The sequence below is a fragment of the Vulpes lagopus genome, chromosome 5 (assembly GCF_018345385.1).
Source record: "Vulpes lagopus strain Blue_001 chromosome 5, ASM1834538v1, whole genome shotgun sequence".
Classification (NCBI taxonomy): Eukaryota; Metazoa; Chordata; class Mammalia; order Carnivora; family Canidae; genus Vulpes; species Vulpes lagopus.
The window spans coordinates 96,612,396-96,636,940 of NC_054828.1; the positions used below are offsets into that span (position 1 = coordinate 96,612,396).

Sequence of the window (24,545 nt, forward strand, 5' to 3'; positions counted from 1 at the left end):
CCCCCAGGGACTTACGGTGCCTGGAAGAGGTAGAGGCGCCAGTCAGCAGTCCGCAGCTGGAAGACATGCGGCTTCTTGGTGTAATGGGTGGCCGGGGTGGCCAGTGAGTGGTGCACTCCCACCGGCTCGTCCACCATCTGTCCCACCAAACTCTGGCCAGGGGGGCAGTGGTCCTCTCCCTGCCACAGGGCACAGGGCCTCAGAAAAGGGGTGCTTATCAGTTGCCCACCCTCTGAACCATTCTGGTTCCCCACCCTGCCCTTCCTACCTTCAGGAAGTAGAGGACCATCCCTCGAAGCAAGGTGTGGAACATCTTCCAGCCACGCTTACCCCACGGTGCTGCTCCAGGGGCAGAACACAAAAGCAGGTGGTGGCACCCCAACCAGACACATGCAGTCCCCTCTCCCCGCCAACTCAGTCCCTCCCCAGGGTGCACATAATAAACACACAATGATGTACCAACACAAGAAAACAGTCGCAAACAAGCAGATGCCATGCCTCACACCCAGGCAATCGTGCTTGGACCGCACAAATGACAACAAAACCAGATATCCACACCAACCATCCTCCCCTCCAAACACTCCCACCTGCAAGCACAGTTCCACCAGACATCTTTCTGGTCCCATCCAGAGAGTCATAGGGCTCAGGTTGTCATGCAGTAGGTGGCCGGCTTCCCCGGGGTCGCCTCCCGGCCTTGCTCAGGCCCAAATGCTAGCTCCTGGCTGGTCCCACACCCCGTCCAATCCAGAATTCCATTACTGCTCTGGTCCCATGGCTGCCCTGCCCTAAAGCTCCCACCTGTCTGCAGAATGAGGCCAAATGCACCCCCTGCCATTCTGTCACACACCCCCTATTCCCAGCAAACCATTCCTGCTCCTTGTCTGTGGGAAATGCCCTCTGGCCTCTTTTGCTCTGAGGTTCAACTCTGATACCATCATTTCCCAGAAGCCTCACCCATCCCTGTCCCCCACATCTCACCCTCCAAACAAAATCAAAACCTCCTCCACACCCCCATACTTGACCTCCCCCTCCCTACACCTCTCAGCAATTTCTACCTTTTATCCCAACACTGATGTACTTGTCTCACCTCCCCCTTACCACAGGGTTCCTGGGGGGTCCTGAGGGCCAAGAAGTACCTAGGTGTGTCTTGTCTCTGCACCCCCGCCCCCTGGCATCTTACCCGGCACCCAGCACATGGTCCCCTTCAAGGAAGGAACACAGGCTGCCTGTCCTTGACCTGCGCCATCTCTGTGCATGCTGGCACACACTTCAGCCCATGTCCCTGTGCCAAGCCACTCTGCATGCCTGTATACACACACACTCTGGTTCGGTGGCAGACACAAGCCCCACACACTCAGCACAGCAGACACTCACTCTTCTTGCCATCCGCATCGTGATGCATCTTCCGAGCCAGGATGCCCTGCTTGTAGGTGGGCGCCGTGGGGTTCTGGGCCAGCTGGAGGAAGGGGTTGCTCATCTTGCCAGAGGGGAGAGACAGCTGGGCCTTTTCTGGTCTGCCTGCGTTGTCTTCGTCCCTGGGCATCAGAGAATCAGGTTGGGGGTACTGACTGGGTAAAAGCCACCAGGAGGGGCCCGCAGCTTCAGCACCTTCTACCTTCTTTCTCACTGGGGAGCCATGTCCCAGGACCCCCCAAAAGGAGTCCTTCAAAGCCAGCTATTCCTGTCATCCCTACTCCCCACGGCCCCTGGATCCTCCAGGTATTACCTGGACTCCTCCACCCTCTTTGAGATTGGCCTCTGTCTGGACCCCACACAGAGGGGACCACTGTCCAGAGGCCCTGGGCTCCTCCAACTCTCAGGTGGGTGGGTGGATGGAAGGAGGATAGGCCCAGAGGCAGGGGAGAGGGGTGGGGAGTAGAAGGAAGAGGAGTCTTACTTACACGGCCCATTCAAGCTTCTCACTTCGGATAGACCAGTAGAGGGCCTAGAATGGAAGTGCACAGTGGGCAGGGAGCCTCTGCCCATGAGGCCCAAACTCAGACATAGGACAGGGAAAAGCTGCAGTCTGCCTCTTCCATCCCCTTCCTCCTTGACCAGGAGGCAGCTCATCCATGCATCCATGTCCTCATGCATACGTGCAACCATTTATGGAGCGTTCACCATGTGCCAGGGACTGTGCCAGATGCTGCACGGTGATCAAAGCAATCCTGATCCCTACCTGAGATTCATGAGGCCTGAGCTAGTTCTCCTGAAAAGGAAATGAATCATCCACATACCGTCCTGGCCCAGAGGGATCTGACAATGCAGGAACAGCTGACTAACAGGGCCAAAATATGGATGGTGGAAGAATGAGTAAATCAGTGCTGGAACTTGGAAATGATGCAACAAAGAGTACTCGTGTCCGTGCATCTTGCTGGCCTTTGTAGCTCTAGCGATGCCTAGCATAATGCCAGGCACACAGCAAGTGTTCGAGAAGTGTCCATCACAGAGACGAAAGAATCAGTGCTATCATAGCTTACGAAAAAGCAGGCTTGTGCCCCTTGTCATGCTAAGCACGACAACCTTTATTTCATTGTGATAACCACACTGTAAAGCAGTCGCTACTCCTGGAAGAACTTCAGCAGCCAAGCTGCCTAAGACTAGAAGAATTCATACCCTAGAACACGCAGCTCCTAAGTCTTAGACTTAATGCCACTTAAAACTTTGCCTTGGTTCATTTCTGAGAACCAAAAACAAAACAAAACAAAACAAAACCTCAGTGAGTCGCAGATTCCCCATGTTCTCAGAAGCACCTGGAAACTCAAGAGAACATTTTAGGGATCCTAGCCCCAGAGATTCTAATTTAGTCGGTCCAAGGCAGGGGGCCTATGAATTTGCACAAGCCAACAAATTTCAAGGTGCTGCTGCTGCTGACCAGGATGCACACTTTAGCACCTTCCATAAACAAGCCTTGGACTCCCAAGGACTTTGCAGCAGAGCCAGGCCCAGGCAGGGCATCCCCCCCGGGATGAGGAGCTACACAGGAAGCCCTGGCATCATGATCCCAGTGAGCCACCAGCACCCCCGTGCCTTACCTTCAGCAACTCCTTGGGGAAGTTCCCGCCATCTCGCAGGCCATTCAGGTTGGTTATGAATTCCTGGCAACTCATGCTCTTCCCAATGTTCTGTGGCCATTGAGAGAAGTGGGACAGCTGGCACACACTCCCCACCCCAAGAGAATAACCCCCTAGCCGGCCACTCTGGAATCTTCTCCAGTTCTCCAGACCTACTCCTCCCCCACCCCCCACCCCCAGTTCTCCAGACATAACCCTGCCCCCGCCCCCCGGGGCCCTTCCATGCCGCTGGTCCCAGCTCCCTTGCCCTCTCACCTGTCCATGCAGGTCCGTGTTAAGGAGCATGATGGCACAGGTCAAGGTGTGTACAGAATCTGCCCCAGAGGGAGGCAAGTGGAGAGAAAGCTCGTTGGAACCAGGACTCTTGCCTTTCCACTGCCCATGCTGGGTGCAGCGACGCCCAAGTGCTTCTGGTTCTCCACAGCCACCCAAATACTCCCACGAGCTACTACCCAGTGAACTCCTGAGCAGACTCCTGGGGACACTTCCATGTCATCCTCCCAGGCACCAGAGAACCCCCTGCCCTGCCCTCAAGGCCTGCCCCTCCTACCTGCGGAGGAGAAGGCCCCAGGATTGCAGTGATGGAAGCGTTTGGAGAACTGGTAGAGGACTCGCTCTCGCTCCTGTGTCTCCCCACTGAGCACCAGGGCCTGGAGGAAGCCCCTGGAAGGAGGGCCAGACTCCAGGACAGAGCCCAGGCTGGGGCAGCCAGAGGGCACCCGAGCTGGGGGACAATCCTATTCCAGCCTCCCCAGGGCCACACCTCCCAACTGTCCCTCCTCCCCAGAGAGGGCCTGGCGGCATTACCTGAGGGCTCGGTCCAGGCTCTGGCCTCCAAATTGGAAGAAGGACAAGTATTCCTCAGCCACAGCCCTACTGAAGTCATTGCTGCAGAGAGAATATAGCAGTGAAGCCCACCCTGGGGGTGTGGCTGGGGCCCCAGGGCCTGCACATCCCTGGAGGGTAAGAGGGCAAGGGGGCAGCCAGGGTCCTGTCTGCCACTGGCACCCATCCAACACTGAGTGGGGAGGACACATGGAGTAGGGTTGGGAGGCAGGGTGGCCAGGACTGGGGGCTCTCGGGTGGGCTCGAAAGTGTGGAGAAGAGGTGACAAGTGGGACTAAGAGGAAGAGGCAGGCACCACAAGAGGACAGGGGAGGGGATGGAATAGGACAGGAAGGACGGGTTGAAGGGCAACAGGGACACAGGGACGGGAGGGGCAGCTGGGCGACAGAGTCCGCTGACCACTGCTCCCTCTCCTGACAACCTCCAGCCTTGCACAGGTTCCAAGCCCCTTACTTCTTCTGCAGGTAGGCAGCCACTTCAGACTTCCGGAAGCCTTCCAGGTGATAGAGGCGAGAGGCCAAGTCCCAGGCCACCTTGTCAGGGCTGACACCATTAGCCAGCTTGTCTCCAGCCTGTGGCCTTTGGCCTTCCTCCAGGGACTGTGTTTGGGGCATGGGGCTCTCAGGAAGCCTGTAGAGGTACAACAGTGTCCTCAGACTACCACGTGGGATGGGCAGGAAGGGGTACTGGGTCAAGCATCCCTATAGGTTAGCCATGGGAGGGGTGCCCAGAGTCCACGCTCAGAGTTCAGCAGGGGAGCTGGAGCTCCCAGGCCTTGAGTATTGAAGGCAGCAGCTGGACCAGGGCCTTCCTGGGGAAACTGGGGCCTGGCCTGGCCTGGGCACAGGAGGATCCGGAGAGGTGGCATACCTGCCAGGCCAGCAAGCATGGGAACCAAGCTTAGGCCCCAGCACTTTCTCAGTTAAACCACAAGGACATTTTGAGCCCAGGTCACATCAGCTGTCACGTGCAGTCCTTTGAAGATGCCAGTGGTATCTAATCCATCCCCAGGAGGGATGGCATTTGTCTCCCCGAGTCCCACCAGCCATTTGTCTCCCTCACTTGTCCTGCTGTGCTTGTGATGCCTCCCTGCCCCCTCTCCCCCTCTAAGACCCAGCTTCAGGCTTCACTCCTAGAGCTGGAGCCAAGGAAGGTGCAAGGGTGAGGGATGAACAAGAAGCCTGGCTTCAGGCATGGCGACAGCTGGGAGGGAGTCAAAGAGGTGGCTTCTGACCTCTCCCTTCTTATACCCACAGGCTTGTGGTAAACAAGCCCTCTCCTCAGGAGCCTACATGGTGACCTGTTATTATTATCATGAACATACAGAGGACCAGGCCACCCTGACAGACTCGGGGGGTGCTCAGGGTCTGACACTCAGAGCCTTGGAAGTCACCAAGCCAGTCTCCACCCGACTTTTCCGTTTCCCCTGCAACATTACAATTGGGGGCGGGGGTATCATCATTAATCTGAATATTCTGAATCCTAGTAACCACAGTTAGGGAGCTGTACAGATAAGCAACACCATGAGAACATGAAAATGTTCACTGGTAAACTGACCACTTATCAAATGGGGCTGCACTCGACCACCCTCTCTCCTTAACACAAGTGTCCATCTCTGCCCCCAACGGGGCCATGTCTTCACTGTTCATTTCTCCCTGAGTCCTGAGGCTCCCGTACACCCAGCAAGGCAGGGCTGGCATAACGGAGACCTGCGGAGAAGCAACATCACCCATCTTGCCCCCCGCCCCCCCACAAAACACGGGACTTCATGAAGTCTGTGTTAGTGAGGCCAGAAGAGTCTAGGAATCACAGGAAGAGCCACTGACAAACAAGGAACTGGAGCAGTGAGTCCAGTGGACAACTGAAGAGAAAAATATGGACAACTCATCACATCTGAAGAGAACTCTGATAGCTGAGCAAGCCCTAAAATGCTTTTACAGAAATGACCTGGCCAATTGGTGTGATTACTAAAATAATATCTAGATGGGGAGTTACTCTGGAGGAAAAAATGATGCAAACATAAACTGTCATGGGGTTGTGTACTTAAATAGGTGAATTGTATGGTATGTGAATTACTTCTCAATAAAGCTGTTATTAAAATAAATTAATTGGGATGCCTGGGTGGCTCAGCGGTTAAGCATCTGCCTTTGGCTCAGGGTGTGATCCTAAAGTCCTGGGATCAAGTCCCACATTGGGCTCCCTGCATGGAGCCTGCTTCTCCCTCTGCCTATGTCTTTCCCTCTCTCTCTCTCTCTGTCTCATGAATAAATAAATAAAATCTAAAAAAAATTTAAAAATTTAAAAATTGGGATCCCTGGGTGGCGCAGCAGTTTGGCACCTGCCTTTGGCCCAGGGCGCGATCCTGGAGACCCGGGATTGAGTCCCACGTTGGGCTCCCAGTGCATGGAGCCTGCTTCTCCGTCTGCCTATGTCTCTGCACCTCTCTCTCTCTCTCTCTCTCTCTCTCTCTCTATCATGAATAAATAATAATAAAAAAAAAGGATTTTAAAAATTTAAAAATTAACTGAGGGGCGCCTGGGCAGCTCGGTTGGTTGTGTCCAACTCTTGGTTTTGGCTCAGGTCGTGATCTTGGGGTCATGGGATTGAACCCTGTGTCAGGCCCCCTGCTCATCAGGAAGTCTGTTTCTCCCTTTGTCCCTTGCCCTGCTTGTGTGCTCTCTCTCTCTCAAATAAATAAATAAAATCTTAAAAAAGAAAATATGGTTCTCATTATAGGTGGATTTACTTACTTTTATTTTGAGTTGAATTGACACTAGTGTTGGTATGACAAGCCCTCTCGTCTCAGATCCTGAAAGACTCCCCTGATTACCAAGCCTCCGAACACCTCCAGAGGCAGTATGGTTTTCCAGATGCAAGGGGAAGATGCTCTGGTTTTGGCACTGCCTGAGATTCTGTCCCCATCACCCAGTGACACTGAGATAGGGGTGAGGCCGACCTTCCAGTTAGTACAATCTGAACCGTCATCACTGGTTCCTCCTGGCCTCTTCAGTATGTCCCCTACCCGGGCAGCCAGAGAACAAAACCCCTCTCCTGGGTGGAGGCCCTGGGCGCCGACAGACCTCAGGCAGCCTCCTGGGGCAGGCAGACATCGAGACTGGCTTCCCAGTTGTCCTATTCCTGCCTTGGGCCACAGTTCTGTGGTTATTCAATCCCATTATGGGCTCTGAGATCCACTCCCTGGTTCCAGTCAAATTTCCCCTTGGTGTTCTGACTTCTCCTGAGATCTGAGCCAGCACCCTGGGCCTAGGCTCATGGATGAGTTTCTCCCAGACACCTGCTCAAGTTCAAAGCAGTGTGTAATTCATAATCACCAACTCTGATCTTCCCACTCCCCAGCCCTGCCTAGCATGACTGCCATTTCTCTGGACACATAGGCCTGGTCAGGTCCTCTGAACACCCCCACCCCCACCCCCCACCCCCCGGTATCCAGGCTCTTGGGGCATTGCCTCGGCATACACCAATCCTGCCCCACATGTGTAATTGTCTGCTTTTTGGTTTCTCATGCTTTCAAATCCTCCAGTATTGCTCATAACTGCTGGCACCCAGTCATACAATCCTGGCTTAATAGATATTAGTATGTTAAATCCCAGTGTGCATTTCTCATGCTCCATCCAGACCAGGGTATTCTTAAATGCATCCACAATTAGAAGTCAGACGACCGGTTAGGCTAACACTTACCCTTCTGTAGAAGTCAAGCGAGTGCCAGGCTGGAAGGCTCCAGCCTCTGCAGTCCTGGCTGGACTTTCACTCCTTACTTCTTCCCCGGGGTGTGGGGCCTCTCCTGCCTCTTCTCTCTCCAGAAAACTTGGTTCTGTCCCATCTGGCTCCAAGAGTGAAGGGCATGAAGCATCTAGTATGCACCCGGGAAAACTGCTGCCCAAGTTGTGGTCCTGGTGCTGTGGGCTGCCTTCTTGGGAGGACACAGGGCTGGGCCTGGGGCCAGGGCCTCTGCCCTCAGACTCGGGACTGCTAGGCTCTGTCAAAGAGGCTGTGCTCCCCCAGGGGCCCGGAGCCAAGGTGTATAGAGCAGACTTCTGGATACACTCAGCATCACTGTCACCTGAGGAAGAGCATGGAGGGAAGCTGACATGGGGCGAGAGGCAGGCTGAGGGCTGGGGGCCTGGCAGAGCCAGGAAAACCGCCTGGGCAGCCATCCACACGCTCCCTCCCTGGGGCTCCTCCCCTGAAGCTGGGCCGCATGTTCTGTGCCTCCTTCAGACAGGGACCTCCCCCAGGCACAGGGAGTGGGCAGAGGGTTCCCAGGACTCCCGTCTGAGGCAACCCAGGGCTCAGGACTTCCTAAACCACTGAGGCCCAGGCATCAGAAATGCTGGGTCTTTTCCACATTTCTTCATTAACTCTATGCAATGAGCATTTTCAAACCCATTGTATGAATGAAGTCACTGAGGGAGAAGCAGGATTTCACCCTTGGTCTGGCTTCAACACGATATGATGGGACTTTTTAATGATATCTATGGATCCAAGGTCCATCTTTGTCCCTACCCAAATCCAAAGCCTCCCACACCCAATTTCCCAGAGTCTCTAATAGATCTCACCTCGGTCCTGGGAGAGAAGAGGCACCTGGGCCCAGGAAGGGCCCTCTTCTGTCTGCCAGCCTTCCGGGCTGGGCAGGGCCTGTTGAGAAAGGCAGGGGATCTCCATGAGCCTTGGGAGACACTCAGAGGGGAGGGCAGGAGGGGGAGGATGACTGAGGAGGGTGACAGGGCCCCTCCTTCTCTGCTCTCTTCCCACTCTGACAGCATAGCCTCAGTTCAGAAGAGGAATCCGGGGTGAGAGAAGACCCGCATCCTAGGAATGCTGGTGCTGGCCCAAGAACCACCAGGGCATTACCTCATACAGATGGGGAAGGGGGGGCCGGGAGAGAAGTGACTTGCCCAATGTGGCACACGATGTGTGGCAGAGCTGGGATCAGATTCCACTTGTCCTGTGTCCCAGGTCAATGCTTTGTCCACACAGGATGTTGCAGATAGGGCGGAGTTAAGACTGCTTCCCAGCAAAGTCTTAGAGAGGAGAGGCAAGAGGTTTGACCCAAGGGAACAGTTCTTAGGGCCTTAAACGCATCCCACAAGGATTCCGGAGCCCCTCGTCCATGCTCACTGACTCTTGGTCTTCTCTGCCTCCATCCTCCTCCCTCTGTGGTCTGCAGTACCAGCCCAAGGACGGCCTGGATTATGACAGCTCCCAGGCACGGAGGTGAGAGCAAATGCTACTTGCTGTGAGGATGGGGCTCCCAGGCTTCCCTCTGAGGACCCCAAGGGCCCTAGAGCAACAAGGTCCCAAAAATGTACTTGCACAGGACAGAGCCACAATGCCCCATGCTGGACCTCCCAGCCTTCAGGTGGGGGCCGGGGGGGGGGCCTCCAAGAATACCTAGCAGCTCCTCTGATCTTGGGGTCAGGTGAGAGAGCTGCTCTGGTTCACAGCTCTTCTGCACTGTTCTTTGGGACCAGAGAGATTAGAAAGTTACAGCCCAGCTCTCCATCTTGAGTGTCCTTATCTCTTAAACAGAGGGCTCCTTGGGAAAACAGTGCTCCCCACAGTCTCACGTGTCACTTGTCCCCAGAACTTGTCCTAGTTGATATCAAGAACCTCTGCCATTGTTATGCAAGCCTGATCTATGGCCCCTGGGGAGGAGGCGGAGGGGTGGGAATAAAAGACTGTGAACTAAAAGTAACCAAATGCTGAAATATCTCAAGAAAAGAAAGGACAAGACTCTTAAAAGAGATATCTCCCAGCCTGGGGCAGAGGTCATCTCGCAGGCTGAGCACTATCCTGTTATAGCTGGGTATGTCTTGGAAGTGGGAGGGGTAGTGTCTAAGAATGGTCTGGAACATACTGCAATTGGAGGAGCTGTTTGTTCTCTAAATGTGTCCAGACTCAGCCCCCTGGAGCTGGTGAGATGGAGACATTTGCAGACTTAATTGCCATCATGTTCTGATGACATCATGGCATTTATAAAATGCCCTATAATTCTGAAGGTCATACTGGGCCTGTTTTTCTGCTCTATTACTTTAGGATTCCAAAAGGCCCTAGCATCTAAAAAGGGTGTTCTGGGCCTGGTGACCACAGAGAAAGGCCCTTCCTTCCATGCGCAGCCTAGGCTTGGTCCCCAGGGCTCAGCTTACCTCACTCTCTGTCCAGCACCCTGGTGCTTCCAGCGTCCCCTTGGTGGCCTCATCCACCACAGTCTGTGAGAAGGAGTGAGGTTTGTAGGTGGGCACAGGGAAGGGAGGTGTGGTGTGGCCACTGGAATCAGCTGTGCCATCCCCCAAATCCGGCTCACTGTCCAGTTCCCACAGCACCCCTCCTCCTGAGGGGGGAGGCTCCAGGGTCTGGGGACCCTGGGGCTCAGATCTCAAATCCATGCAGGAATCTGAGAACTCCCAGGAAAAGTGAGCTCCAGAAGCACCCGTGTCCGAGCAAGGGCTCTCCAAAAAGAGGGGATTGTCAAAGAACACACTCTCCTCCTCAGCACCCCACTCTGGGGAGGAGTCTGTCCTTCCCTTCCTGGGCCACACAGCATTCTGGTTCTCCCCTTCAGGGTCACTGCTATCTCCCCCTGGGGCTTCCACTGAGGGTGAGCTGGGATGGAGGCCTGAGCTGCGGGGGCCAGCAGAGCTGGAGGGGAGAGGGGGCAGTTCCACAGGGGCTGCAGGGATGCAGCATCTCAGCTCAGCCCGGAGCCCCTCTGTCTTCTCCAACTCTTCCTCCAGGTCCAGGACACACATCTGGGCCTGTAGAATGCCTGCCCAGAACATCACCTGGGTGGACGTGCTCTGGCTCTGCCTTGGGCTCCCCAGGGGATGGCTATCCTTGGGTGACCTAGGGGGTGCTGCTTTGTGCCCGGCCCCGCCCTGGGAAGAGCCACTCCCCAGGTGCGGGGGCTCCATGCTGGCACCACTGGGAGGAGCATCTGGCCTCATGCAATCAGGAGGCTCCGAGGCCCAGGTCTGTTCCCGAAGAGGTTCAGGTTTGGGAGGGTCAAGAAGGCTGCACGTTTCCTTCAGGTGTGCTTCAGGACATGGCTGTAGGTTGTCTCCCAAATAGAGGTTAAGAAATTCCATGGGCTTGGGTTTTTCAGAGAGTCTGTCGTCCCCCATCATCCAGAGTGCAAGCTGCTCCAAAGCCCCTAGAAGTGTCTGCCTTCACAATCCCATTGTGAGGATTGGGCGTGGGGAGCGCTGGCCCAAGTGGCAGCTGGGAGTCCGCACCTACCCTGGAAACGCCCAAAGTAAATGCAGGTTAGCAAAGGGCTGTCAGTCCATGGACACATGCGTCTTGTGTATCAGACAGGTTTCAGGGTGCCTGTTGTACCCCTGGCACCGGTCAAGGAACACATGCCCTCCATAGCCCTCCCATAGCCCTCCCAGGGGTGAGGGGTATATCATCAATGCTGTCCATCCCACAATCTCAACTGCTCACACCAGGGTGGCACCTGCTCCAAAGACACCCATCTATTGGCAGAAGGTGGCTGAGTGGCTTAGCTGAGAAATATAAATGGGACACACTGGATCTTTTTTTTTGGGAATCTGGAAGGGAGAACAGAGAAACTGAAGTGGTTGGTAGCAGGAACAGAAGGTGGACATTCCTCAGAGCAGCATAAAAGCAGTGGCAAGCTGAACACACACATAAACCAAAGTATGGGGGAGCCGAACAGACACAGACTAGAGGTGAGGAGCCCTGAGGGAGAAGCAGGCACCCAGGAAAGGAAGGCACAGGCTGCCTTATTTCTACTTTCCAGGGCTCCTGTCTTTGAGGCCTCATCTTTGGCTCAGCTAAACTCACTGGGGGCCCCAATGAGAGGACCCACAGCCCCTGCGGCCTACCCAGCTACGAGAGGGAGCAGCAGGAGACTTGTGGCTGCACCACATCTGCCCAGACCTGCCCAGTGCATCGGCCACACTAGCTGAAGAATCTTGAAGGATCTTTTCCAGAAGCATGCATCTCCATCCTCAGCATAGAGACGAGTTACAAGACTCTCTGGGTGGCCCTACTTCTTCAGGACAATGGCTTGTTTTGACCACATAGACACTCTGCAACTCCTAACTGGACCCATTTCCTGCTTGGTAGAGTCCCAGGAAGTGCAGGGCTAAGTGCACAGCCCTTTTAGCGTGGATGCCCAATACTGAACATACCCCTGGCTGCACTGGAACTTTTCTGGGTTTCCCTTTGGCCCACATCCTGCACTCACGTGTTTCCATCCTAAAATCTTGTGTGTGCTTGTGTGCTGTGTTAAACTATTTGGGGGAACAAAGATATAAAGAGACACACACCTGCTCCCAACTTGTAACCACCTGGGGCCTACCTATTGGCCCACCATTAAACACTGGATAAATGGGACCCCGCCCCCCGGAGCTGGAAAACCAGGCTCAGGTGGGGACTTACTGTTCAAACCTATCATTTAAGGTCACCTAGAAAACATGGCTTGGCACCATGCCCTCTTTTGGGACAGTATCTGACAGAAATGACACAAGACCACCAGAAATTTCAGTTTCTTGCTCCTTCTGAGAGCTTCTTCCTAAAAGTCCCTTAGAACCCCTGTCTGGATTTTTCCCTCTCTGTCCCAAACCCTACATTCCTCTCTCAGAGCAGGAACCTGTCATTGCTTGGGCCTCAAGATCTGGAGGCTGTCTCCCTGGGAAAGGCTCGTGTCCAGTGTCCAGCCTTCGGGGCTACCAAGTTCTAGCAGTGACTGTGTGGACTGTACCTTCCCTGAAGGCGAGGCTAGTCCTTATTTTTAAGCTTGTATTCGATGCTCTGAATCAAAGCAATGTGCACCAGTCTTACCCTTGGCTCTTGTCTGGGTCTCCTTGCTCAGCCATTGGTCCTTCTCATTTCTTTGTCTCCACCTCACGCCCCTCTTCCCAATTATAGGCTGAGGACTCCTATGCTTTGCTCCTTAAGTCCTGCACTGGTCCAACAGGCAATACCAGAACCTTCCTCCCCTCAAGCAGTGTGGTCTGTTTTCTACTCTCAGTCCTCTCTGGGTACTTCCAAGGGAGAAGGACGAGTGTCTCACAACCCACTGTCTATATTTGGGCTACCCCTCCAGATCCAATCTACCTCCCCAGGCCTGTCTGGAGAATGATCAAATGTGAGAGAGGAGGTGAGATCTCCCCACTGCAGCCTTCTCAAGCAAGCCCACAGGGTACAAAGAACACAGAGAAGGCAGCTCCATTTAGGAGACAGAGGACAGAGGTGGAGGGAAGCACCTTCTTTACAGTTCACTTCTGGATCCCAAGGCTGACCTTCCTTTACCCTCCCTTCCTGCCAAGACCTGGGCTATTTGTGCTTAGCTGGCTCCCCTCCCAACACCCCTGCCCTGGTCTTCATTCCTCTACACGGTCCACATGTTGTACATGAACATGTGCCAGCCTCAGGAGCATGTCCCTGTGGGAATGAGAGCATTTTGTCTGGATAACATCAACTCCCCTACTCTCATCAGTGACCTCACTTGGTGGGAAAAGTTCAAACGCCAGTAACTGGAATGGGAAATGTTGGCAGCGGCCTTGTGGAAAGGAGTTCTGCAATTGCTATGAGACAGGAGTCCCAAGTGTTTCTCTTTGCAAATATGTACTTTTAAATAAATATGTATATGAATTAAGGAGCCAAATGGGTAAATGCTCGTGACTCTGCTAGGCATAAATTTGCCCTCCCAGAACAAACCCAGATCAACAGGTTCCGGGCTGGAGGGGCAGGGGAGGGGGCGGACAGAAGCTGTAGCAGCTTTCCAGAGATCAAAGAGGAGAGAGCAGATTTCTGGGACCTGAGGGAGGTGGGGTAGGGACCGAGGAATAGAAGGAAGAAGCAGACAGAGCATTTGGTGACAGAAGAGACATACAGTTTGGCTAGTTCATTACTCTGAATGGATTAAAATTGACCTGACTCCACCCCACCCCTCACTCTGTTTCAGAGCATTTATCCTGAGGTGTGACTGTTGGTGTTTCACTCACATGGCTCCTGTCTGCCCTTCCCAGAATGGAAGCACCAAGAAAATAGATAGATTAGAAAGCTAAAGGTTACTTTTGACTCAAGAATTCAGGACCACCCATGGGACCCCTGGGGTTACAGAGCCTGGTGGCAGGTGTTCCTGGTTCTAGGCTGGCAGTTCCAAATGGGCAGCACATGGCTTCACGGTAGAGTTGCCACCTTTGGTAAATAAACATAGTGGATGCCCAATTTTTGGGACATACTTATACTAAAAATTTACTGTTTAACTGAAATAAAAATGTAACTGGGCATCCTGTATTTTATCTGGCAACCCAACCCCACAGAGGAGGTGAAAAAAATGTACCAAGCCCCCGCAAAGCACCTGTTATCCAGCTAGGTGCTTCACAGCCATGAGCTCATTTGTCTTGACAGCCACCCCACAAATGAGACAAGTGCTATCATCTCCTTCCTAATAGAAGCTAAAGCTCAGAGAGTGTCAAAAATGTACTCATTTTTGAGTAGCTCAGCTAGTAGTATGTGGCGGAGCTGGAGTCTGCATGCAGGTCTTTGGCTCTCTTACGTATCACTCTCTCTCCCCACCCATAAATCAATTCCCTTGGGCCTTCATGAATTGAATGAAGCATGAATTACTTGTGAAGCAGAGAGTCTCTTGAATTCATCTGTTTTCCCACTGTCCAGTTCAGTGTCTGCTTGACTCAGAAGTGGTACTCCAAAAATGTTTGTGGAAATGAGAGGATGGATGGATGGATGGATGGATGGAATGAAGGGAGGGAGGGGGAGGAAAATGGATGGACGGATGGATGGATGATGGATAGAAGGTATGGATAAAAGAGAAGGATGGAGGGATGGGTGGATGGATGATGGATGGATGAGTGCATGGAAGGGAAGGATCCTGAAAACCCCTCCTTGACAACCTTACCAAAGGACTGGGGAGATGGGGCTTGGAGGAGATTTAGCATCATTTTGACCTTGCAACTACCTCCCAAGGACAATCTGCCTATGAACCAATCACATCTTCCTTCCTCCCAGGAAGCCCAGGACCCTTGGGGCAGAGCTCTCCCAGAGGTAGGGTCCTGCCAGGCCAGCAGCCAAAATGTTCATATGGGTCCCAGCTCCCAGGCAGCAGCTGGTAGAGAGGAGGAGACATGAGGAAGACTCATTCAATCACGTGATTTGTGCTCTCCGCCTCTGCAAGGGCTACTGTGACTAAGAGTTTACGTGTTTCTCCTCTGCTCCCTTTCTTCCTCTCTTTCTCTTTCTCTCTCCCTTCTCCTCTCTCTCTCCTTTTTTAAATCACTCCTCCCTGAATGAAGGAGTAGAATGGCCTGATGGGTAAGGTCACTGTCTATGGCCATCAAGGCAGCCCTGCCTGGGTGAGGGCAGGGGTAGGGGCCTGTTTCCTGGAGGCAACCTTCCGTCTTAGTCAGAGGTGGGCCAGGACCTGGGGACCAGAACTCAGGTCTCCATATCTAGAATTGTCTTGGTTTACCTTTTTTTTCAGCCATGGTGTTGAGTGAAATCTCTTTTGAAACCACTTATTTGGGACCCCTGGGTGGCTCAGTAGTTGAGCGTCTGCCTTGGGCCCAGGGCGTGATCCTGGAGTCCCAGGATCTAGTCCCACATCGGGTTCCCTGCAGGGAGCCTGCTTCTCCCTCTGCCTATGTCTCTGCCTCTCTGTGTGTTTCTCTCATGAATAAATAAATAAAATCTTAAAAAAAAAAAGAAAAAAGAAAAAAGAAACCGCTTATCTCAGGTGTCCTAACCAGAACAAACGAGGAAGAAAGTTCTACTGCATGCCTTACACGGTGAGTTTTGTTAACCTCCAAAATAAAGCGGCCCTTGGATGGCTTGGGAAGTTGAAGGATAAGCTCCTGGAGAAGCAGAATGGCTCTATGGAATCCAACAAAATGTTTTGAGCTCCAGAAGACAGGAAGGAATGGGAAGAAGCTGAGCTGGAGGAGAGGGAGGAGGTGGGGGGGAGGTGCCCCCTCTCTACTGGAGTGGAGAACAGTGCAGGGGCTAGGCTGGGCCTGGCTGATGGGAATATATAGGACACACAAACTCATCACTGGGGGATTAAGGGGCCTAAGTCCCTCCACCCCTACCGCCCTTCACCCTGGGATTCAATGCAACTTTGTCTTGATCTCGGGCAAGGGGGGGGGGGTGGTGGCGCGGGAGGGCAAGGAGACCAGTTGGCTCTTGGACTGTACTTCTTGAGAGTGCATTTGCTTTTCACCCCCCGCCCCCCGCCCTTGCTGGGGCACACGGCTTTACCCTGAGGTGCAGGGAGGCCACAGGACACTGGGGGAGAGCCTGCCCTGGCCGAGGAGGTGGCAGCCTTGCATGTCTGTAGCCCCCCTATGTCTAGAGGCTCACAGACTAGACTCAAGTTCCAACTACAACTGATGAGCTATGTGACTCTGGTCAAAAACTTCACCTGGTTCCTTATCTATAAAATAAAGGAAATAAGATGGAGTAAAGCTATGCTATAGATTTGTGATAAAGCAGGATGGGTCTGAGAGCTGCTGCTGGCCTGGCCCCCTGGCAGGTGCTCAGAAATAGCATGTCCTGCTCAGTTTAACTTTGCTGCTTTGCTGGTTATTTAGAGAGGCCCAAACAAATAAGCCTACAAACAACCCTCCCAGTGGGCTCCCTAAGCTCTGAGTCCCATCCCCGAGTTTTATGGCTCTGTGCCTCACTCCCTTGAAGCTTCCAGATTCAGCAGACATTCCTTCTTTATCCCTAGAAAATTTTCCTTCCTATGGAAAAAGCAAAGGCTCCTGGCCCATCCAGAAATTTAGGAAGTGGCCTGTCCCTACACACCCCTTGGTAGGAGCCAGGTTAGGGATGTCATCCCAGAGGGCAAAGGAATAGAGGAAGAGTTCCTTATCTGGAGTTGCAAGACAGATGCTCCTGCCTAAACCTGGGCAAGAGCACCGTGAGAGACATGCCTAGGGGCAGCCCCACATCCTGCCTACACGGAAGAAGCCTTCATGCAAGTGTGCACAAAGAAAGAGACAGAGAGAGAGACAGAGAGAGAGAGAGATATACCAGCAGTGCGGAGGATCCGGCAGAGGGGCTCTCTGGGGAGAGGGGCTGGGGCTCAGGCAGAGAGGGAAGAGAATGAGGATACAGAGACAAATGGGGTACAGAGACAATGGGGGAAGAGAGGGTGGGGGAAGGGAGAGTGGGAGCAGAGAAGATGGGGGGCAGAGAGGTTGGGGTACAGAGAGAATGGGGGCAGACCACTAATGTATCTCCAGAGCAGCTGCCCCCTGGGAATGACAAAGACCCCTAGGAGGGCTCAGGGCCAGGCTGGACCACCCTCACCCCTCCTGGGTCTCCCTTCCTTCCCCAAAGAGCCCAGCAGCCCAGGTTCTAAGCCCTGTGCTGGGTGGTTCATTACCTGCAGAAAGCAGCAGCTCTGGGATGTTTTAAAGCCTCAGGAGGCTGGGGATACAGGCCCATCTGAGGCACATTCCTTCCAACCTGGCTAAAGTCCAACAGGCCTGAGGAGTATTTATTATCTGCTGATGACAGCTCACCTTCTCCTGCCTTTTTAGCAGAGGAGTGAAGCCAACCATAGGATCTTAGGCCCTTAGAAGGACCTTCCCTCCGTGAGACTCCATTTACCATGAGGATGACAGCTACGAGCAGAAGGCCTCACAGTGTCCTAAACAGGGAGGCTTTGGCGAGTAAAATGATGGCCACTGCATATCAGGTCAACGGGCCTAAACCACGGCTGCCCCGGCAAACCAGCTAGTGGGGTCCCTAGCACTAATCCAGCCTCTTGGGGTGGGGCCTGAAGGGCAAGGTAGAGCTGGGAGCCCCCTAATGGCCAATTCTGCGGCTAAGCTCCCTCAGCAACTACACCCAAAGCTGCCTCCGCCCCAAAGCCCAGGCCTGTCTGGCTTCCTTCTCTCCAGCCTCACTCTCAAAGGCTCACCCGGAGCTTCTGGTCACAAAGTCCCCACTGGGTACCCAGCCACAGTGGTCACCAGGGACCTGAGGAGGCCCATAAGAGGTTCAGGAAGGAGCCCCTTCCCCCTTCCTAATTGGAGACTCCCAGCGGCTCTGGAGAGGCCAAGGTACATAGGGGTCAGAGCAGGGATCAGAGGCAAGGCCAGATTGGGTGGGCTGGGTTGAGGGAGGAGGGGGACAGAGAGAAGGCAGGCCTGCCAGGCTCATAGAAGGTGGGCCCGCAGTGGGCCTACAGAGCCCTCCTTCCTGCCCACCTGCCCCTGCGGCTACCACAGGGGCCCACATGGGACTCTCCACATCCCTTGCTCCCCTCAGCTCCCGCCAGGCCGCCACCCCCAGCAGGCCCACCTTGCTCACCTCCCAAGGACCCAGGAAGGGATAAGCGGGCCTTCCCCATGCAGGTCCGTCCACCAGTGAATGGAGAATGTGGCTGCCGGTGCTTCCGACTTCCGCTCCCCTCACCACCACGACACGCTCACCCCTCCCACCCCGCGGCCTCCTCCGGGCTCCTGAGCAGCTCGCCACCTCACACTTCCTGCCCACAAGCCAAGCGCCTCCATTCCCAGGTCCACTGCCTCTGGCCCCCTTCCTCAGGCCCCTGCTGCCTGCGGGCCCCCTACCCTCCAGGCGGCCCAGAGAGACGTGGTGACGCCCTCCTCCCCAGGCTAGGGCCCAGGGAGAGAAAGGGGAAGGTGCTGTGCCCCGGGCTGTGGACAGGCCCCACCCCCTTCCTCCCTGTGGTTCTGTCACCAGGTTCTCATCTCTGCCCCAGCTGGCGGTCCCTCGTCGCCAGGCACCCAGGGGACAGAGGAGGGCCCTAGCCTGGCAGCTTTTCTTTTTCCGTTTCTCACAAATGATATTGCAAACTGTGAAAGGCTTCTTTTCATACAGGTAACAGCGGTGCCTGACACACTTGTCTTGCAGCTACAAAGTGTCCCCCAGGAGCACCATACTGCACTCCTCTCAGCTCCATTATGAAGTACCGCTATAACCACTGCAGACTGAAGGCAGGCTTGGAGAGGTGACACCACTGCCTGGGGTCGCACAGCTGGGAAGTCACACAGCGGAGGTCAGAACTCAGAGTGTCTGACCATGAGAACCAACAGTCATCCATTCCCCACTACTGAATTCCTGCAGGATGCAGGTCACAGCTGACCACGAGTGTGACACAGAGGCTGGTGGGGAGCCTTGCTCGCGTACCATTCTCTTCTCCTTCTGTACAATCTACGTCTTCAGCCTCAGGCACCCCCAGCTTCATGCTGAGGCTCCAAAGCCCCCTCCCTGCCCCAAGCTCTGGTCTGCACAATTCCAAGGGCCCAGGAGACTTTGCCACTTGTGAGCCCCAGCATCAGAATACCTTCTGACCCAGGCTGTCCTGGCCCCTAGTTTAGAGGCCTATTTCCAGCTCTACCCCTCCTCCGGCTGTGTCCCTCCCCCAGAAGGTCAGGCCCACCAGGCCTTTCTCCACCATACTCAGAGCACCCAGGAGCCTGGAATTCTCGGCTTCCTGGGCCCATGTGGCATCATCCTACCAAGAGGCCCTGCATCACTGCTCTGTACAGCCCTAGACTGCAGGGGGGTTGGGGAAGACAGGGAGAGGAGGGACGAGGTTTGCACCTGTGGGCAGGTTGCCCCTGCAGGCACACGTGGTACAGGGTGGAGAAGAGGGAGGGGAGGCTGGCCACAGCAGGGGTTGGAGGCCAGAAGTGGGCTCTGCTGTGGTAGCCACATTCAGGGGAAGCCGAGAATCTCAATTCAAATCTCAACAGGTCCCACTATTAAGATGGGAGGTAGGAGGATAGACACACTTCAAAGAACACTTTGTCAGTTGCAGTTCTAATTTTTACATATTTGAACACATCAGACGGGCCCTTCCACCATTCATGTTCTGGGGCTAGCAAATGCTAGGGGCAGGTTTATCTCCTGAGTGCCTCAGACTCAATGCAATGCTAACCGGGTTCATCACCCCCACCCTCCGTTGCCCGTCCTGCTGTATTTGGGATCTTACAGAACTGTGCCCAGCTGTACATGCCAGAAACCCAAAGTCCCCTCAGCCTGAATGCAAACCCTCCCTTGAGGCCTCTCTGGAACATGGCCCCAGCCGGCCAGCACCTACTCCTCCTGTGCTTCCTATGAGAGAAGCTGCTGACCCCTCAGGAACAGGACACAGGACATCTGTCCCCAGGGAGCTTCCAATCTAGTGACAGAGGCAGAAAATAGACAAGTGGCCTAGGTAATCTACATCTGATTGTAAACTGTGGTTACTGGGGAAGGTAGGGGTGGGGAGCCAGGAGGGTCAGCAGCAGGAGACCTGCAATGCTCGTGGGGACCGTTACACCCTGGTGAAGGGGAGCCAGCATGTCTAATTCCTTGCCTGAGACTAGAAAGTTCTCCATGGGTTAAGGGGACAGAAAGCAAGCCAGTGTGGCTGGCCAGCTGGCTCAGGGGATAGTGGGAGGAGATGAGGTGGGAGTGGCAGGACCAGATGCCAGGGGGGCCTCAGCAGCCAGCCAGCGTGCAGGCTAAGCAGGGAAATGACAGGTCAGGAGCACTGCCATATTGGTTTTTAAGATCAACTACTACCGTATGGATAACAGACAGTCAAGGGCTCACAGAGGAGCAGGGACCAGCTGGGAGCCCCGGGGGCCCAGGAGAGGCAGGCTGGTGGCATGGAGGGGCTCAGAGAGGGCAGAGCAGAGGAGCAGGGGGGCTTGGGATATACGCTGGGCTGAGTGGATGGACCAGCTACTCAAGCAGAAGCAAGGTGTGAAGAGGAAAGACTAGTCAGGGGCAAGCCCCAGATTCCTGACTACAGCAACCAGATGGGTACAAATGGGATTTGCGAAAATGGCAGGATTGGGGAGAAGATCCAGAGTTTGCTTTTTCAGAGTTCTTTTTTTTCAGGTTTGAGATACCTGTGAAACTCAAGCAGGCAACTGAAACCATGCCTGGCGGGGATAGGAAGGCTGGGCTGCAGAAGTGAGCGTGCGTGAGCAGCAGGAAGGGGCTACTTGAGGGACTGATGGAGCCTACTAGGGACGAGTCTGCAAAGGAGAGTGAGGAGGGACTGCCAGGGAGGGGACAGAAACATGAGGAGCGTGTCATCACAGAAGACAAGAGAGGAGATAACTACAGAAGGAGGAAGTGGTCAGCTATGTCAAATGCTACTAGAAAGTCTAGGAAGATAAGGAGCAAAGTGGCCATCCAATGTGGCTGCACGGGCAGCCCTGGTAGCCCAGTGGTTTAGCGCCGCCTTCAGCCCAGGGTGTGATCCTGGAGACCCGGGATCGAGTTCCGTGTCGGGCTCCCTGCGTGGAGCCTGCTTCTCCCTCTGCCTGTGTCTCTGCCTCTCTCTCCCTCTGTGAGTCTCTCATGAATAAATAAATAAATCTTTAAAAAAATATATGGCTGCACGGAGCTTATGGACAAGCAGAGGTTGGGAGCACCAGGGGCACGATGGGGGCTGAAGCCAGGCGGTCACAAGGTGAGGACTGATTAGGAGGTGAGGACCTGGGGTCGATGTCCCAGACCCTGATTCCGGCTCTGCCCCCCCACAGTCCAGCCTCTACACCACCGCAGTGATCCTGGTGCAAGCAGCTCCGGTGGCTACAATGCTGCTGGTCAGGCAGGGGCCAGTGGTCCGCCTCCTCTGGGGACTTATGAGTCCACATGCTCCCCACACTACCACCTCCTCAAGGGAAGGACCAGCCCATTCACCTGTGGAGCACCAAGGCTGTGGACGCCTGGCTCATGCATGCCCACGGCCACTTGAGTGAATGAATGAAAGCTACTCGTCTCCTCCTTGATCGCATCAGGAGGATGCCACAGGGAATAGAATCTGTCCCTCCCTTTCCTCCCAACCAGTGGGGCGTACGGGGGGCTTGTATGCGTGCATATGGGATGTGTGTCTGGTGGTGTGGGGGTGTTTCTACTCACAGCAATCTCCAAGAACAGATTCCCTGACTGTACCAGCCACCAGCTCTCTTCCATCTCCCAGAGCTTTCAGCCCCTTCTCAAGGTTTCCAGGACTAAAACTCTGGAGGGAGGATCCCTGGACACAGGCAAGGAGGGCACCAACTCAGTGGCCATGTGGCTTGGATGCGGGCAGGAGGAGGGAACTGGCAGGAGGAGGGAACGAGGCCCCAGAGCTCTCGCCAGCACAAGCTTTGACCTACCTCCCCTCCCCACGCCCAGGGATTCCCCACCCAGCCCACCATCCCCACCCTGGAGCCCAGAGGACACCCAGCCCCCTGACCTGACCACAACCCCTGGGCATGCAGCCTTGCCAGGCAGCCCCTTCCTGCCTGCCTGGAGGTAAGTGACTTCCTGTTTGCCTGCGGAGGAAGGTACTCCTCAGCAAAGGTACTGAGGTATAGCTTAAGAGCTAAGCACAGAGAAGGGAATAGGGCCCACCTTCTAGGGGAGAAATCCCCTCTGGGGATTCCAGCACTGCAGTCTGCCCTCCTGAGAGATGGAGGCATGAGAGGAGACGGGCAGCAGGGAAGGGAACAGGCACCTGACTTATAACTGCCCTTCACCACGCGCTGCCCCCCGCCCCTGTACCGACATTTACCCGGCCCTTTACAAGCTGCATCTCTAATCCCCCTGAGGTTGTTGTATGAATGCGGTGTCATTACCCCCATGCTGCAGCACAGATGAGGAGACTGAGGGTCTGAGCAGTTACTCTGGCTGGATTTGAACCCAGGACTGCCAAACCCAAGTGAATCCACTTTTTGCTCTACCCCGTTGCCCCTTGCCTACTGCTGATGTGAATGAAGGAGCAGATCTCCTCTGCAAGTAGCAGCACTACTGACAGTGTAGCCTGAACTACCTCTCCCTGTTCGAAGCTTATAGAAACTCCTGGAGCTGTCCTTGCAGGGACACCAGCCATTGGGCAGGGTGAGAGCTGAAGCCAAAAGTCCCTCAGTGGGTTCCTGTGTGGCTGAATAACACTTTCTGTTGTTTAGGCAGCTACACGTTTTGTCTTCCAGAAAAGGCCCTATTCCCTCTGAGTTCTCCAGCCTCCACAACCCCGGGGCCCCAGGGAGGACAGACAGGAGGACGCTTGCCTCCCTAAACATTCCTCTCAGGTTAGATGGGGATACCTGCACTGGTCTATGTGACTATGGGCCCCCTGGGGGTCTGAGCCAGGAGCTGAGGAGGGAGCACTGGGGGTGGTAAGGGCTTCCTTCCCCCTAGAACAGGAGGGAGAAGTCTCTCAGAGGCAGGGAGCCCAGTCTAGTGGTAACACCACCACCACCGACCTCTCGACACCTATGTGGGCACCAATGCTGCCCCTGGATTCCTGGAAAAAGGCAGGAAGTGATTATTATGACAGTGAATGACAAGCTTCTACCTCTTGGGCTTGGTTGCCCAGTTCCATGGGAGGCACAGTAACTTTGGGAAGGTGTTTCTACACTGCAGGCCCAGATGCCCAGGCCACAGCTCCCTGGCTCTCCTCTTCCTTGGGACTAGTCTGGCCCCAGCCTCTGTCTCCCAAGGCTCCCCTTCTCCACTCCCTCCCAACTCTGTGTCTTTGGCACCTTCCCTACAGCCTCTTGTCATGGGTCTGCCCTCCTTAGGCAAGCGTGGGTAGGATCCTAGCTATTTGCCTGTCTCCAGCCCACCCTTGGCACCCAACAGATGCTCACAAGCATCTGCTAAAGTACAAGAGTATGCAGTTCTTCTAGTGGCAAAAGAGCTCACAACCTCAACACCCATAATTGGGAATTGGATAATAGATTATGGTAGAGCCCAGAGCCATATGGTGAGCCTCAGCCACCTTTAACTATCTCAGTTTTAGAGAGTATTTAATGCAGTGGAAAGATGCTCATGGCATATTATTAAGAAAACCAATTATACATTCATTATGATCTTAATTTTTAAAAACATGTTTGTGTATTTAGGCAACAAAATACCAAAGCATTGGTTGATAGTGGCTGAACGCATATGGCAAGGCTATACACGATTTAAAGTTCCTGATGCACTTTTTGGTATGTAGCTAAATTTTAAAAACAAGTATGTATTATATTTATCAGCAGCAAAAGCAATAAAGGCATTAGGAAATTAAATATGCTGAATTAAACAACAAGTGACGATTTCCATGCACTTCAAAGACTGGGATGTTCTTGACCAACCTCGTCCCTCCTTTTGGGTGGAGGCAGGGAGCTAGTATGCCACGAGGACAGTCTGCAATGGTGTGCACTGTTTTCGGCCCCTCACTGTCACCACCCTTCAAGTGGCTGCCGGGGTGACTTCTCTGACGTCTTTGACGGGGACCTGTTTAGAATTCCGGAGTTGCTATGAAGATTATTTTAAGGTGAAGACATTTGAGATTTGACAGGGGCAAAAAGAAGTCTTCTCAGAGCTTTCTTTAACTAACTAAATGCAGCAAATTCTGGAAAATACGGGTCCCATAAATTCCTGCTTCAGGGTGGAGCTACCCCCAGAAGATGAAATAAAAATTCTCCCAATTCCCTTCTCCAGGAAAGATTATGGCCCTGAAGGACACTGAAAGATCACCCATACCCTAGAGACAAATGTGCTCACAAACCTTCTCATCTCTCACCTGTTCTAGAAACCCATTTGTCTTTCCTAAAGAAACCGATCTGTTCTTCCCATAGAGGCCTTTTGTCTCCCTGCCTCCATCCC

General features: G+C 54.1%; 1 protein-coding gene across 4 annotated transcripts in view; it reads right to left on the minus strand.

The window, feature by feature from the left end:
• Window positions 1-24,545, minus strand: part of PSD4 (pleckstrin and Sec7 domain containing 4) — a 35,475-nt gene that overhangs the window by 4,930 nt on the left and 6,000 nt on the right. For 2 of the 4 annotated variants that reach the window (XM_041755856.1, XM_041755858.1), the window contains exons 2-14: window positions 10,088-11,178; window positions 8,837-8,962; window positions 8,498-8,576; window positions 7,620-8,001; window positions 4,374-4,550; window positions 3,882-3,962; window positions 3,625-3,737; window positions 3,330-3,388; window positions 3,036-3,125; window positions 1,902-1,945; window positions 1,375-1,535; window positions 269-339; window positions 16-179 (exon numbers count right to left, since the gene is read on the minus strand). In XM_041755856.1, coding sequence (XP_041611790.1) covers window positions 16-179; window positions 269-339; window positions 1,375-1,535; window positions 1,902-1,945; window positions 3,036-3,125; window positions 3,330-3,388; window positions 3,625-3,737; window positions 3,882-3,962; window positions 4,374-4,550; window positions 7,620-8,001; window positions 8,498-8,576; window positions 8,837-8,962; window positions 10,088-11,065 — 2,525 coding nt within the window. In that variant the 5' untranslated portion in view covers window positions 11,066-11,178. Of the gene's footprint in view, window positions 1-15; window positions 180-268; window positions 340-1,374; window positions 1,536-1,901; window positions 1,946-3,035; window positions 3,126-3,329; window positions 3,389-3,624; window positions 3,738-3,881; window positions 3,963-4,373; window positions 4,551-7,619; window positions 8,002-8,497; window positions 8,577-8,836; window positions 8,963-10,087; window positions 11,179-18,251; window positions 18,398-24,545 lie in introns of those variants that run through there. The other 2 variants (XM_041755857.1, XM_041755859.1) reach the window with 2 other exon arrangements.